The sequence below is a fragment of the Hemitrygon akajei genome, chromosome 16 (assembly GCF_048418815.1).
Source record: "Hemitrygon akajei chromosome 16, sHemAka1.3, whole genome shotgun sequence".
Lineage (NCBI taxonomy): Eukaryota > Metazoa > Chordata > Chondrichthyes > Myliobatiformes > Dasyatidae > Hemitrygon > Hemitrygon akajei.
This window is the reverse complement of record NC_133139.1, coordinates 48,738,490-48,754,909: the sequence shown is the minus strand read 5'-3', so window position 1 is coordinate 48,754,909 and position 16,420 is coordinate 48,738,490. Positions and strand designations below refer to the sequence as shown.

The 16,420-nt window shown below is 41.2% G+C and overlaps 1 protein-coding gene across 1 annotated transcript in view; it reads right to left on the bottom strand.

The window, feature by feature from the left end:
- LOC140740034 (AP-1 complex subunit mu-1) overlaps positions 1 to 14,329 on the bottom strand; it is a 141,742-nt gene extending 127,413 nt beyond the window's left edge. The window contains exon 1 of the mRNA XM_073068846.1: positions 14,190 to 14,329. Coding sequence (XP_072924947.1) covers positions 14,190 to 14,231 — 42 coding nt within the window. The 5' untranslated portion in view covers positions 14,232 to 14,329. The remainder of the gene's footprint in view (positions 1 to 14,189) is intronic.
- Positions 14,330 to 16,420: the final 2,091 nt, after the last annotated feature.

The window sequence follows — 16,420 nt, the reverse complement described above, 5'->3', positions numbered from 1 at the left end:
ACTCTAATAATTGCTCCAGTTGGGATCACTGTTAGCACAGAAGTTTGATGTATTACTGAAATATCTATTCAACTCAATATTATTTATTTACTTTTTTGTTTACTTATTACTTGCATGATTTGTCCTCTATTGCACATTATATATTTGTTAGTCTTTGTTAAGTATAGTTTTTATAAATACTATTGGATTTATTTATTTTCCTGTAAATGCCTGCAGATAGTATATGGTGACTTGATAATAAATTTACTTTGAACTTTCAGAATACAAATAATTCTATGCCAGAGAACCATAAGTGTAAATATATCATCTTGCCCAATGAGATAAAACAGTATAGGATTTGTATCGCCCAAACTACAGCCTCTCCACCTAGAAGATCAAAAGATATTAGACCAGAAGACAAATGAGAAGAAATAGGCCATTTGACCCATCAAGTCTGCTCCACCATTCAATCATGGCTGATTGGTTTTTCCCCCTCACTTTTTTAATGAATTACTGATTAGGCCACAACCAGGATATTATGTCACCCTAATTTAGGAAGAATGTGAAGGCCTCAGAGATGGTGAAGAAACATTCTACTAGAATGCAAGTGAAATCTCTCAATACAAAAACCAAAATTATTCAGGAAAAGCTAAGGTTGTTTTCTTCAGCGCAAAGCAGGTTGAAAGGAAATTTGTTAAGTGATGTGTAGAAACCACTGGTGTGACTGGCAAAAGCACGGCAAAATGAAAAGAATGTCTGTGACTTGGAAATCACTGCCTGTAAGGGAGCTGATAACAGCATATAAAACATTGAAACACTGAGGCCACTGATAAGGGTGAGCACCAGCTATCTGCAATTTGATTGCTGGTGGGATCGCTCTGCTGCTGGAGAGGGGAGACTGCCTTTTGATACTAGTGGGATCGCTCTGCTGCCGGAGACAGGAAAGGCTACTGCTATACCCGAAGAATGTTACCTAGATTTTCAGTATTTTGGATATGGACTGGACTATAGACATTTTTCTCCCCCAGTCTTGCTGTTTTTAATTTTCTGTGTTTTTCACCCAATCTTCCTCATCTTTTTTGTGTGGGGTAGGGGGATTTGGGGCCGATGTGCCTGTTCTGTTTTTATTAGTATTTTTGTGTGGGGAGTGGGGATTTGGAGATTGATGATGGTGCTGCTGTTCTTTTGTTTCTTGGTTTCATGGAGAAGAGGAATTTCAGAGTTGTATGCTCTGATAACAAATGAACCTTTGAACCTTGATAAAACTCAACTGTTCAGGATTGGAAGGATGGAAGTCAGACTGATTTGACTGCCCTACAAACCTCTGGATGGAATAAATGACCTTCTGTTATAACAATTGTATGACTATATTGCGTGAGAATACCTCCACCTACATATTCCTAAATTGCACATTATCCTGTCTCGGTAGTAATGGAATGCTTAAATATTTTCAAGTCTAAATCCAAGAGCCCTCTACCACACATCACCATGCGAGTATCATCCCCAGACAGTTTCATGTCCATAACTCACCACCATCTTATGATCAATAACTAAAGAAACATTCAAACTGTATAATAAAATGATCTTATCTACATTTGCCAGTCATTTAGCCCTACTCTACACAGAAGCCTGCCAAATTCAAATAACCTCTTTCTACTATCTTCCCAAATCCCTCTAGCCCCTATTCCCACAAATGTATGAGGGGTGATTGATAAGCTTGTGGCCTAAGGTAGAAGGAGTCAATTTTAGAAAACCTAGCACATTTATTTTTCAACATAGTCCCCTCCTACATTCACACACTTAGTCCAGCGGTCGTGGAACATACGGGGATCTTGGACCTCCAGAAAGTGTCCACAGATGGGTGATTGATAAGTCTGTGGCCTAAAGTAGGAGATGAGTTATACAGCTCTCGTTACATGCACATGCAGTTCAACTCTTTGAGTGATTATGCAGAAAGTTTGAAGTTAATAACTTATCTCCTACCTTAGGCCACGAACTTATCAGTCACCCCTGATGAGTTATTAACTTTCAAACTTTCTGCATAATCACTTAAAGAGTTGAACTGCATGTGCATGTAACGAGAGCTATATAACTCATCTCCTTCTATCTTAGGCCACAAACTTATCAATCACCCCTCGTATAACCAGACTCCCTCTGCAGCAAATCCTCTTATGTAGCAGCAAAATGATAAGTCTGTAAAAAATGAACTCCATCAAAATGCTTTTTACTTGATCAATTGGGGACCATCAGAACTTTTTTCTCAAGCTAATACTCTGTTAACCAATAAGGTGGCGTAGGATGATACTGCAGAATCAAATACACAGTGAATTTGATGGAAAAGTTATCATTTGTCAAAAGTTGTTTTCTTCAATAGTAAATGATTTACAGAGTCTTTTGAAATTACTAGGGGGTACAGCAAATAAAATTCCCAATCAAGCATGTAGTAACATTTCTTGACAATGGTATCAGTTATCTTCAGTTTATGTTACACTTTTTGCATTACAACTATGATCATCCTAATGTCACATTAAGATTCTACATAGTGATGTTATTTTCCCACTTCTACATTTGTTCAACTTGATACAAGTCTCAACATCCACAGTCTTTGCTTCAAAACCTTTATGACTGCCAACAAAGATTAAATAGAAGCTTCTTGTATTTGGAACAGAAAAGTGGATCAAGGAAAATGTTAAGATGCGATTCCATCCAAAGATTCAAGAATATTTTATGTACGCAAGTATAAGGAGAACAAAGTAATTGTAACTCTGAATCCAATGCAGCACAAAAAACGCTAAAGCTAAAGAACACAATAATAATAAGTAAAGCACAAACATAAATACACAAGTTCATATCCACGAAGCGACACTAGGATGTACACAAGGTGACTGATGGGGAAAAATAAAGTATTGGTGGAGGTGTTAACCAGCTTTAATTCTTGGGGAAAGTACCGTAGATTCCGGATTATAAGCCGCTACTTTTTTCCCACATTTTGAACAGCTTTGAACTCTGCGGCCTATAATCCAGAGCGGCTAATACATGGTTTTTTTTCATGCCGCCTCGTAAACATTTTGCCTCGTAACAGTAGACCAATAAAATTGATGAGTAGTTCACAGAGGTCCAATGAAATTGTACGATAAATCAAGCGCACTTTCACAATTAAATTATTGTAAATCAGTCATTTGTACTCACCCTCATCAACATGGAAAATACTCGAAGAAAAGCAAGACCCGAGCGCGTCAGACCCGATTAGACCCGATCGCGTTACGCAAGCGCGTCAGACCCGATTAGACCCGATCGCGTTACGCAAGCGCGTCAGACCCGATTAGACCCGATCGCGTTACGCAAGCGCGTCAGACCCGATTAGACCCGATCGCGTTACGCAAGCGCGTCAGACCCGATTAGACCCGATCGCGTTACGCAAGCGCGTCAGACCCGAGTGAAAACGCTGCTTTTAAGTTAAAGTCGATCAATAACTTTTCCTGGTAGGCTGCAGTATATATATTTTTACCAGTCGCTAGGAGATATTGGAATGTTGTTCGTGCTGTTCAGTAAAAAAGTATATGCAACGTAATTTGTGTTACCGATACGTATGTATATTTAAAAGTAGCGGTGCGGCCTAAAATCCGGTGCGGCCTTTACAATTAAAAAATTGATTTTATTTCTAAAATTAGAGCCTGCGGCTTTTAATCAGGTGCGCTCTGTAGTCCGGAATCTACGGTAACTGTTTTTGAGTCTGGTGGTCCTTGTGTGGATGCTATGTAGCCTCCTCCCTGATGGGAGTAGGACAAATAGTCCATGAGCAGGGTGTGTGGGATCCTTCATGATGTTATTGGCCCTTTTCTGGTACTTTCTGTATATATGGTATGTCCTTGATGCCAGGTAGGCTGGTGGCGGTTTTAACCACCAGTGGTAGAGCCTTCCTGTCTGCCACAGTGCAGTTTCTGTACCAAGCAGTGATGTCGCTTGTGAGGATGCTCTCTACAGTGGAATGAGGTGAGAATGGAAGAGCAAAGTCCAGCTCCCTTCAGCCTCGTCAGAAAGCAGAGGCATTGGTAAACTTCCTTGTCTGTGTAGGATGTGTTCTGAGACCATGAGGTTGTTTGAGATGAGCATTCCCACCATTTCCACTGCTGTGCTGCCAATGTAAAGGGAGGTGTGAGTGGTGCAAGTTCTCCTGAAGTCAACAGCCATCTCTGTTGTCTTGATGATGTTAAGGAAGAGGTTATTTGCCTGGCAACAAGCCTCGAGCTCTTCCACCTCCTCTCTGTAGGCCTTCGCATCGTTCTTGGTGATGAGCCCACCACTGTTATGTCATCAGTGAATTTGAAAATGTGATTACTCAGGTGCTTGGCCATTTAGTCATGTGTGAGCAGTGTACAGCAGTGTGTCTAGCGCAGAGCCCTGGAGGCACCCGTGTTGCTGATGTTGGGGAGAGAAGAACGGTTGTGCAGCATGACTATTTGAGGTCTGTTCGTTAGGAAGTCCAACAGTGGTGTATTTAAAACAAGGAGTAGGAGATTGTTCACCAAGGTCCATGGGACAATAGCACTGAATGCTGAACTGAGCCAGAAATAGCATTCAGACAGTAGAGTCTTGTTTTCTAGGTGTGTCAGGAACAGGTGCATGATAGATGCTGTTGCATCAGTCATAGAGCAGTTCTGTCAGTCCACACATTAATGACATTTTGTTCAAAATCAAACTGAAGTCTTACATAAGGAAACAGCAAACATAGCCAAGCTTTGGCAGGGAGGGAGGGCTGGTTTTGAGAATTTGCTTAATAATGGATGAGGAGCTAAATGTGTGAGGAAAAATACACTATGATGCATATACATTTTAAATATGATGACTGGAAATTACAATGCAAATAAGTCGTCAAGAATGGATTGGACCAGCTAGATGGTAGCGCTTAAGAGTTAGGAGGCTAAGAGGAGATCTGGCAATGCCGAGGAGACAAAATGAGGAAGCATTTTCAGAAGTTAAATGGTTGATATCAAGAAGGCATAATTTTAAGCTGATTACAAATAAAAAAGATAATGTTAAGTAGCTTTTTTAATATCGATGGTTAAGATTTGGATTGCGCGACCAGAAAGATATATATAGTTGATAGATCTTAAAAAGATTTCAAGGAGAGAAAAAAATTACAGGCATAAAGTGCGTGCACGGGGAGAAAGGCTATACGGACTATACACTGAAAGAGACAGAACAGAATTAATGCCCTGAGTAGCATCATTTTTGATAGATTATTTAATAAGTCTTACACTCATTTCAGTGACATCCAGCAGTAACACGAGACTGAAGCCATTCAGCCCATAACCAAGGAAGATCAATGTGAGGTGAAGCACAGTGCATATCACTTGCAATAGCCAAAATTTGTTCGGTTTGACTGCAATTCCCAATATGTAGTAAATTTTATGAAGCCAGTATTGTGAAGCCAGAATACACTGGATGGCAAACCCAAATTCACTTCATACAGGTATCTTCAAAGTTCAAAGTAAATTATCTTTGTCACCATATACAACCCTGAGATTAATTTTCTTGCAGGCATACTCAATAAATCCATAACAGAATCAATGAAAGACCACACAAACTTGTGTTCAGTCAATGCGCAAAAGACAACAAAGTGTGCAAATAAAAAGGGAAAGAAATAATAATAAATAAATAAGCAATAAATATCAAGAGCCTGAAATGAAGAGCCCTTGCAAGTCAGTCCATAGGTGTGGGAACACTTCAGTAATGGGGCAAGTGAAGTTGAGTGAAGTTATCCCTTTTGGTTCAGAGCCTGATGGTTGAGAGGTAATAACTGTTCTGAAACCTGGTGGTGAGAGTCCTGAGGCTCCTGCACCTTCTTTCTGATGGCAGTGAGAAGACAGCATGTCCTGGGTGACCTAATACAGCATTTTCTTTGTCTATTCAATACAAACTGGGATTGAACATACAGTGAAACTAACAAGAGTTATCGCCCTCTATACTATGTCTATCTCCTTCTGATCTACAGACACAACTTTTAGAAAAGAGGAACTATAATAAATCTTGAGAATACATTTACACACATACAAAAAAACTTGGATAAAGTCAGCAACTTGGTGAAGACAGGAGGAGAAGAGCTCTCTGGCCACTTATGCCCTGGAGCACACTATTTCTATCAGAGTGCTGACTTCCACCAAGAATTTGGCTCCCAACTCTGGGCAAGGCCAGTGTCACAATACCTGGCCAGCTGCAGAGACAATGATGAGGCCACAATTCTAGGTGTGCAGCTTCAAGCTACTGTTTTAAAATAACTGTTTGTCACAGATATTTTCCATCATTCAGAACCATGTGTAAAATTTAAAATGTAACTTTACTTTCATTTTTAACAGTTTTCAAAAGATATGCACATGAAAAACAAACTTTTTAAAGATCATTCATTATTTTGTTGATAATGAATTATAATATCACCAGTTTATACCTAGCAAGTGAACCTGCCACAAGTTCAGAGAAAAAATTTCTCAGCCCAACAGCTGGGATATCTGCAGAAGTTCACATTAACTCATCGGATCCATGCTAAATCCAAACGGCAGGTGCAGAAGCCGTGAGACCACCACACAGCTAAGCAGATCCGTCTCAGCAGAAGATGTTACCCCATTATGTCAGACCAATGTCTCAATCAAAACTCAAAAAAGACCCTGTGATGTCAACTTTTTTTTTACTCTGAAGTACTATTTATTCTATTTGTCTTTCCACAGATGCTATCCAACCTGGTGCGTATTTCGAACATTTTTCAGTTTTAATTGTGGATTTTCAGCATCCACAGTACAGTCGGCCCTCCTTGTTTGTGAGGGATTGGTTCCAGGACCCCTCGCGGATACCAAAAAACATGGATGCTCAAGTCCCTTATTCAACCTGTCTCAATGTGTTGGACATTAGGACCCGGCAGCGGAGCTCTGAATCCGCAGTGTTTCTATTCACGAAAATAATCACGATCGAAAATAAAGTGGAGAAAATAAAGTGGAAATAATAAAGTGATCGGAAAGAGGTGAAACGCCATCGGTCATTGAAAAAGCGTTAGGCTACAGTCGGTCAACCATTGGAACAATTTTAAAGGATAAAGTGAGAAAGGCCCTGCCCCGATGAAAGCTACAATTATTACTAAGCAACGCAGTGGTTTAATTATTGGGTTTTGAGGTTTTCAGTTTTTGATCCTTCACGTCAATCAGGTACGGATGGAGAGCGCGCTAGGGAGCGATCTGTCACTGGATCGAACTCGGGAACTTCTGTTCCCTAGCCCAGCGCTGAAGCATACGTTCTTAAGTGTTTTATATGCATAGAAAGTAAAATATATACTATATACTAAGACAAACGTTTGACTAACTGACACTAAATAATACCAGATGTACCTGTTCCGACTTACTTAGAATTTCAGATTTTTTTCCGATCCCGATCCACGATAACCTACGCACATCCTCCCATATACTTTAAATCATCTCTAGATTACTTATAATACCTAATACAATGTAAATGCTATGTAAAATAGTTGTTATACTGCATTGTTTAGGGAATAATGACAAGAAAAAAAGTCTGTACATGCTTGAACAACAAGTGCTGAAAGAGCACCTCCAGGTTTTCTTGCTTCTCAGTTGGTTGAATTCACGCATGCGGAACTCATGGATAAGGAGGGCCAACTGTATTTTGCTTTCGAATTCTCATATTTAATGAAAAAAGTTGTCTTTATAAAGCAATTTTCACCACTCCCAAAGCATGTGTTTTATTCAAATATACAAAATGAAGAGCTAACAGTTGACTTAAATGATGGCTCAAAATTGCACTGATGAAATCATGCCTGATAGTCAGACCATGATGCTTAGGCACATGACATATTTAAAACTAACCACAACTTTGAATTATGGTTTCAGTAATTACAGCATAAAGTTTAGACAACTATTTTTATCAAGACAACAAAATAAATTACCAACAATCTATAATGGAACGTTTCTTGTTCTGATTCATTTCATTATTTTTCTGACAAAGTTTTGAAGTATTTTATTATGTAGCACCTTGTACTTCCATCATAACCGCTTCAAAAGCAGCCACTCTCCCATGTCAACAGCAAATCAGAGACCAGAATTTTACCATTAGCAGTGAAGCAAGACATCACTCGGGGGTTTGAAACAAAAACAACTGCCCACAAAGATCTAGCAAAATGGTAGTAACCAATATATTTTGAAATATTTGAAGTTGCACTAGAAATAATAGAATAACATAAGATCAAAGATGTTGTTAATACCAATCTCTTAAAATACCACTGACAACAGTAGTAGAGCACTTTACAAAGAGATATCACCAGAACTTCTTAATTCAAATAATTCCACTTAATGAACAGGATATTGCAACATTGCTCATTAACATACCAACTTAGGTATATAAATAAAGGCAAACGATAGGGAAATTCTCTCCAATGGGAAATGAGAAATAGCTCTTAGGTATTTTCTGCTTATGCAAAACCAATTACCTTGCAAATGTGCCTGGGAACCTTCTCAAACCGTACAATTTTTGCTCGTAGCACTAATATCTACTTACACTTGTTCTTATACTCCATGTACTGTGATAGTTTATGTAGCTGCTGAGATCTTTCAAACCAATTGAAGAGTTGCCTATCATTCTTCTTTGTCCTGCCAGATCTTTGAACATCTTCTCGTCTATTCTTTTCACTCAGTGGTTGATTTCCTGAACTAGTTCAAAAAACACATGGCCGTGTCTCCTTAGGCCTCAGAGTTGTTGCTTTCCTCTTCACTCCTTGGCAATCCCTCATCATTTATCTAACAATGCATCAACCACAATTTTCAATCTATATAGTTGAACCTACATTAGCCTATCAAACCCACTAAGTTCCCAAACAGCATTAAAACCTGTTTCACCAAAAACCATTTGTTCCAAATACTTCAACACACATTAAAAAATTCTTCTACCAAAACTGAAATTGCAAAATGAAAGGAGCTCACAGAACTTGTTCCAAATGCACTGCATACTTGAAGTAATTCACAAATAGTAATTCTGTATCAGCTATTAGACACACTTATTGCATTTAATTTGAAATTGGAAGTTAAAGTTAAAGCCTGGAAAGGTGCCATGATCAAATTTGTAGATTTGAGTACAGGCTAAAAAACTTGAATCTACAATGGACCTTCTGAAGAAAAATCACAAACCCAAAACATTAATTCCCATTGTCCAGAATCCAATTATTTGGAAAGCCCAATGGTTCAGCAATGGACTCCCTGGACCTGTGTCTCTCATGTTCCGCTAAATATAACGGAGTTCATTTCACACACTCCCTTTAAACTCACAGGGCTCATATACTACAACATCTTAAGATTATCGGGAGTTTTGCAATATCTTGCCAGAGGTGAAGCCTGGCTTTAGCATTTTCTATTTTAACTTCCGAATTCACAAAGGCCAGTCCTTGCAATGCACAATCTACTAATAAATTCCGCCTCAGCAACTCCAAAAGGGAACTACATTAACTATATCTTCTTTTTTAAAGATGTTCCCATATCTTGCTCCAATAATCTCCACAGCAGCATTCTGCCTAACTCAGTCAAGCTTGTGGGTTGAAGATCTATACTGTGAAACACAAGTCCAAAGTTTAACTTGAAGCTTTACATAATATATATTAGCAATGGATGGTGCAGCACAAATTCACTGGAATGATATTCTGGAAGAAGGGTTAAATTAAAAGGGAGAGTTACACGATTTGTGTTCTCAACATCAAGTGGTGATCAAATTGGAGTGACAAGTTGGTTAAACAATTGGTTAAAGATGAAAAAAGAGACACCATTTTCTCTGGCACAGAATCAAGAATAAATGTGGAGCACCTTTTAGTTGTAACTAGGCCATTCAGTAGCAATGCCAAGGAACAATTCTTCCCGAAAAAGTAATAGAAATTTGGCATATGCAGCGCCCTAAATTTGTTGAAGAGAGAACTGAAACCTTAGAATTTGATTAACTTTAGGCATGGATATAGAAGGATGTGGAATTTAGACTGAAGCCAGCAAACAGAGTGAATCTTCTTTATTTGAGTCAACTGATTAGGCCAATGTGGAATCCGCAGACTCCGTAACAGGAAGTGCTTGACAGGGCAGGCATAGGAATAAATTGAGAGATGATACACTCATTCCACTGTTAATACTTGTTTTTTGTATACTCCTAACACACAGATTAGAGATTCTCAATGAAATCGCTAATGCTCCATATCCGTTTTGAGTGGCCATGACAGCATGTTATATTTGATCAAACTGGCTTGAAAATCATATTCAAATTGTTTCTTCTGTCCACCTAGTAATCTACTGTAATAACAACACCCAGAACAGCTTGTCTGTTTTAGAGGTCTGGTATCAACGTACAAAAGAACATCCTGCTTATTGGAGCTAACTGAGTGCAGTTAAGAAATCAATGCTTGAAATGTTGGTCTGGGACAGAACACTGACAATGCTTCACTTATCCTGTCTATGGATTTGGAAAGTTATGCAAAGACAAAACCGGTGACTATCCAGTAGGTTGAGATACCTCCTGTGTGTGGTTAACATCTCTAAAGAGTACAGGATGGCAGGAATCACCACTGCTTCACAGACTACAAGCTTTGTGCGGGGTATGGTTATAAACAACTGCTACAGTTGCTAAATGGCCCTCATCTATTCATTTGTGGCATAGTTTCAGAAACTGAGCTGCACTGTTGAATATATGATTATGTGTTGAGCCAAAGTCCAGTCTGCCCATTCAGATGGACATAGAGTAACAAATCTTCCTGATGATAGCAAGGAGTTCAATATTCCATACACAATACTTACACAACCAGACTGAAGTGAACATTTAGTGATATGTGACCAGATCTTTCTTCACTTATTCACATACAGGATGTGGACATCACTTTCCACTGCCCCCAAACCAAGAAGGCAGTTAAGAGTCAACCACGTGGATAAGACAGGAATTACAGAACGAGCAAAAATGTCCTTCCTTGAAAAATACCAATGTTTATTAACACAGACCAGATTGCAGGGCTGGAACATACCCAAGCATACCCACTGTCTGTATGGTGCAGCACAGCACCAATAAATTCTAAGGTCCGCCCACCAGCCACAAAGGAAAAACTCTCTACTCCATGCATCAGAGAACTACCTGGGTGGAGTAAGATGGGAACCTTTCTTCAGTCCATCCCAACAGCCACTGGAGAGAGAAGAGAAGGGAGTGTATTCACCTCACCAACACCACTTAGAGAGGTTTAAAAGAGCATGGCAGGGAAGTGGGAACCAGAGCAGCAGGTCAACAGATGGAAGAATTGAGGGGAAAATAGGGGTTGAACCAAGTAAACACCATAGGATAGACAAGGCAGGCCAAGTAAATGTACATGGTGGGACCACTGGGCTGCAGTGTGTTTATATTAAATGCAAATATTGCAGGTAAGGCAGATAAACTTGTAGCCTAGATCAATGTATGGAACTATAATCTTGTTGCCAATACAGAGACATGGTTGAGAGACCATAAGATATAGGAGCAGAATTAGGCCAACTGGCCCATCGAGTCTGTTTTGCCATTTCATCATGGCTGGTCCATTTCCCTCTCAGCCTCAACCTCCTGCCTTCTCCCCATAACCTTTCATGCCCTGATTAACCAAGAATCTATCAAGCTCTGCCTTGAATACACCCAGTGACTGGCCTCCACAACCACCTATGGCCATGACTTCCATAGAGGGGGCCAGGTCTAGCAGTTTGTCACTCCAAGGTTGTGAAGTTTCAGATGTGAAGGTGCTCTATTTCTAAGCAGAGCAATTGTCAGCTGCCGTCGAGAGGACACACCGGAGGGCTCATTCACCGAGACAATATGGGGAGAACGCAAAAATAAAGTAAGAAAGGTACCATCATTCTGACTGGCGTCCCAACTGCCATCAGAGATGGAGTAAAAGATAAGTAGAGAGATTACAGAAAGACGTAAAAGTAACAGCATTGTCACAGTGGGTAACTTTAACTTTCCCAACATTGACTGGGATTTCTGTAGTGGTAAATGGTCTATTGAAGAACACTAAGGTGGATAAGCCCCCAGGGTTCAGCAAGATCTATCTCAGGTTACTAAGAGGCAAGAGAGGAGATTGCTGGGGCTTCTCTATCCTCTTTTGTCACAGGAGAAGTCCCAAGGGAATGAAGATCAACCAACATTGTTTCTTTATTTAAGAGAATCAACAGGGATAATCCAGTCTCACATCAGAGCAACTGAATACACAGAACATAGACATTTACAACACATTACAGGCTCTTCAGCTCACAATGTTGTGCTGACCTCGTAACCTACTCCAGAAACTGCCTAGACAAGACCCTATTGTATCCGCCTCCACCACTGTCACCGGCAATGCACGCATCACTCTCTGAAAAACTTACTCCTGACATCCCCTCTGTACCTACTTCCAAGCACCTTAAAACTATACCCCCTCATAGTTATTTCAGGCCTGGGGAAAAGCCTCTGGGTGTCTACATGACCCATGTCTCTCATCATCTTATACACCTCTATCAGGTCACCTCTCATCCTCCCCCACTCCAAAAATCTATTGGAGAGTATTTTTAATGTTAGATTTAGGGTTTTGGAACCCATGGAATTATGAGAGGTAATCAGCATGGATTTGTATGGGACAAGTTGCACCTAAAAATGTGATTGTTTTTTTCCTGAGTTAATAAGGATGATTGATAATAGAAGGGCAGTGGATATTGTATACACTGACTTCAGTAAAGCATTTGCAAAAGGTTCCTTATGAACCAGAAGATTAAGATTACACATCCACGGTGACATGACAGTTTGAATTCATACATTGGTTTGTCCACAGAAGAGGAAGCATTGTGGTGGAGGGGTGTTATTCTGACTGGAAGTCTGTGACCAGTGGTGTTCCAGAGTGTACCATAATGCTGTGTGGCTTAGAGGGTATGTGCTATAAGGAGAGTTTGGATAAACTCATTCTTATCATTGGAGCATTAAAGACTAAGGGGAGATCTGACAGAAATTTATAAAATTATCAGAGGCATAGGTAGAATTGTTACATCAGGTAGAAATGTCAAATACTAGAAGGCACAACTTTAAGATGGGGATAAGGAAAGTTTAAAGATAACGTGCAGGGCAAGTTTTTATTTTAAACACAGAGTGACAGTTGTGAGGAATGCCATCAGGGATTGGTGGTGGAAGGAGATACATTAGTAGCATTTAAAGGGCATTTCAGCAGACACAAGAATAGGCTGGGAATGGAGCGATACAGACCATCTGCAAGGATAATGGGATGTTTAATTTGACATTGGGCTAAAGGCTGTACTGTTCTACAATACGAGCAGAAATCCTGATTTTCCAGTGAAGGGCACGTGGTGGAGGATCCCGTATATTCTCTTCTCCTCACCCTGGTATTTAAAACATCAGTTCCTCTGTCATACTTGTTGGTCACCGTTAACCTTTTAGAGTAGGATTACACACAAGTCTAATGAAACAAAGGAGTTTTCCCAAGATTGTCTGCATTAATACCTCGCCTACTCTTCTGTTCACATTCCCCTGCAGAACCCCTACATTCTATCTAATCCACAGTTCACCTCTCAGATACCTAATCCAATTCACTTTCAAAGACTCTCTTCATCTCATATTCTTGATACGTATTGCTCGTTTACATACAGTATTATTTTTTATCTTTGTATTTACACAATTTGTTTTTTTTAATTGCACACTAGTTGCTGTCTGTCCTGTTGGGTGCGGTTTTCATTAATTCTTGTTTCGTGTATTTACTGTGATTGACCGCAAGAAAACGAATCTCAGGGTATATATATGCTTCGACAATAAATGTACTTTGAACTTTGATTTTATTCTCACACTGTCAACAACACAATCTTCACTTTTAAAAGATACATATTTCACATTGTCGTGAAAAGAGATAGGGTTGAGGAGTTGGAAACAGACAGGTGGGGAGGGTACACTGGGCTGGCTGGGGTTAGAGGACACTGTGGTGTGCCTGGGTGGGGATGGGAGGCTATAGGTTAGGTGGTGGGATGGGGTGACGACGGGAAAATGGGTGTAGGATGAGGACAGCGGTGCGATGAGGTGGAGGGGGACGAGAGGTGATGATGGGGTGAGGACAGGAGTGGGGAGGGCGCCAGCCCTTCCACTGTGGTCAGGAGGACGAAACCCGCGTATGCGTTACGCGCCTACCCAGGTTCTCCCCTTACCTTTCCCTTCAGGTCCAGCACGTAAACGGCAGAGGCCGACATGTTGCCGTCGGCTCTCCCAGCCCAGGAAGAAAAGGAAACCACAACTCGCTCCCGCTATCTGGGCCGCAGCGTCACCATAACAGCGCCGTCACTTCCGAAAACCGAGCAACAAGGCATGCTGTGATTGGCCAGAACCCGCGAACAGCAGTGGGGTCACCATTCGCCCCTGTCACGTGTTGCCGGTGGGTGGGTGTACCCGTTGTGGCAGAAGAGCGGAGTAAATACAGTCAAGTGTAGGACAAGTCTTGTGTGTGGTAGAAAGAGCTGGGGTGGGTAAAATAAGTATCTGATAGGCGTGCCTGTACCTGGCCCAGTCCCGCATCCTCGGGGTGCACCTGTACCTGGCCCAGTCCCGCATCCTCAGGGTGCACCTGTACCTGGTCCAGTCCCGCATCCTCAGGGTGCACCTGTACCTGGTCCAGTCCCGCATCCTCAGGGTGCACCTGTACCTGGTCCAGTCCCACATCCTCAGGATGCATCTGTACATAGCCCAGTCCCACCTCACATCCCTGCCCTGATGCTTGGTCTGCATCTCACCCACCCCCCCCCCCCCATCCCATAAACACACACACAACTGTTCTGCATGGTCTGCCTTTCTCGGAGCAGCACAACTGCCTGAGAAACGAAACTGTCATCTGCATTACAGGCCATCTCCTATACAGTTGTTTGAGCTACGTGTACACACTGCTATTACCATGTGTACCAATGTGCCACTGAAGGCAGGTCTTGCACATAGTTAACTCCTTTCATGGAGCCTCGGTATTTTATATGGGTCATTACTGGAAATTTTACATATTTTGGACTTCTTGACAGAAGGGCCTCAAGTCAGAAACCATTTCAGCTCCATCATGCTGAGCAACAGCCTGCTACTGAAGCAAGTTCACTGATGACAACGGTAGTTAGCTTCTTCTACAGCAATGAAGAGACAGCGTACAGAGGAGATAAGAGTGGCTGGTACAATGGTGCGAGCACGACAATTTGAGTCTCAACTTGGACAAGACCAAAGAGATGATTGTGGGTCTCTCTTCTATCTATTAGAGATATTTATTGACGTTGTTATGAGTGATGAACAGACCTGATGGACAATGGGGTGAAGAGTTGACCATCCCCCCCCCCCCCCGAGAAACACAAGCTATTACTGTTGCTATGCTGACCATGAGAAAGAGACGAAAAACAAGCAAGAACATCTGCGACAGATAAGAGAGAGGGGGAAATTGCTGATTAACCGTATTGTGACTCCTTTTTGACTTATTTGCTATTTCAATGCACGGACAATAGTTTGCTCATAAACATTCCTCAGTGGACTGAAGGAGTGGCCTTATTTGATGGACACAGTCATTCAGGAGTGATGGATAGCTGAGTCCCCGTTAGTAGGGATAAAAAGACAGGTCTGGAGAGATACCCTCCAGACACGCCAGTGGACACACAAGAAAGGTGGGGGCTTCGGAGACCGAACCAGGAGATCGGTCAGTAAAGCTCACAGTGTTAAAGCAGAGCCGGTGGGGACTTGTGTGTGTGTCCACTCATGCCAGAGTGACGAGTCCACCACAGAAGAACGGTCTAGCAGAAGGATGGAGAGGTCATAACTGAATGACCACACCGATATGACGGATTAAGAAAGCAAAGGAAGGTTTGCCTGACTGTAGTTGTTACATCTCACTCGCTCGCTCTCTCTCTCTCTCCAACGATTACAATACAACAACCATAACTACATCAGCACTCATGAACTGAACTTTATACTTTTCTATGACAATTCATTTACCCCTAGACATCGATAGAGCTTGTTTATTATTGATTATTATCATTCCTACACTTTTAAGGTTTATTACTGCTAACTTGTTTTATATGTATATTTGTATTATTGATATGGTTTTTGCTTATTTTTATTAATAAACACCTTTAGTTTGGTACCACCAGACTCCAACGGATTCTTCTTTCTCTGCTGGTTAGACACCCAGTTACGGGGTACGTAACAACGTACAGTACAGAATAGGCCCTCTGAGCCACGCCACCCAACAATTTCCCCGATTTAATCGGAGCCAAATCCCAGGGCAATTTACAATGACCAATTAACCTAGCGACCTGTATATCCTTGAAACCCACCCGCTCATGGGGAGAACATACAAACTCCTCACAGGCAATGCCAGGAGCACTGTGTACACAGAGCCCTTAGCATTCTTAATGATCCC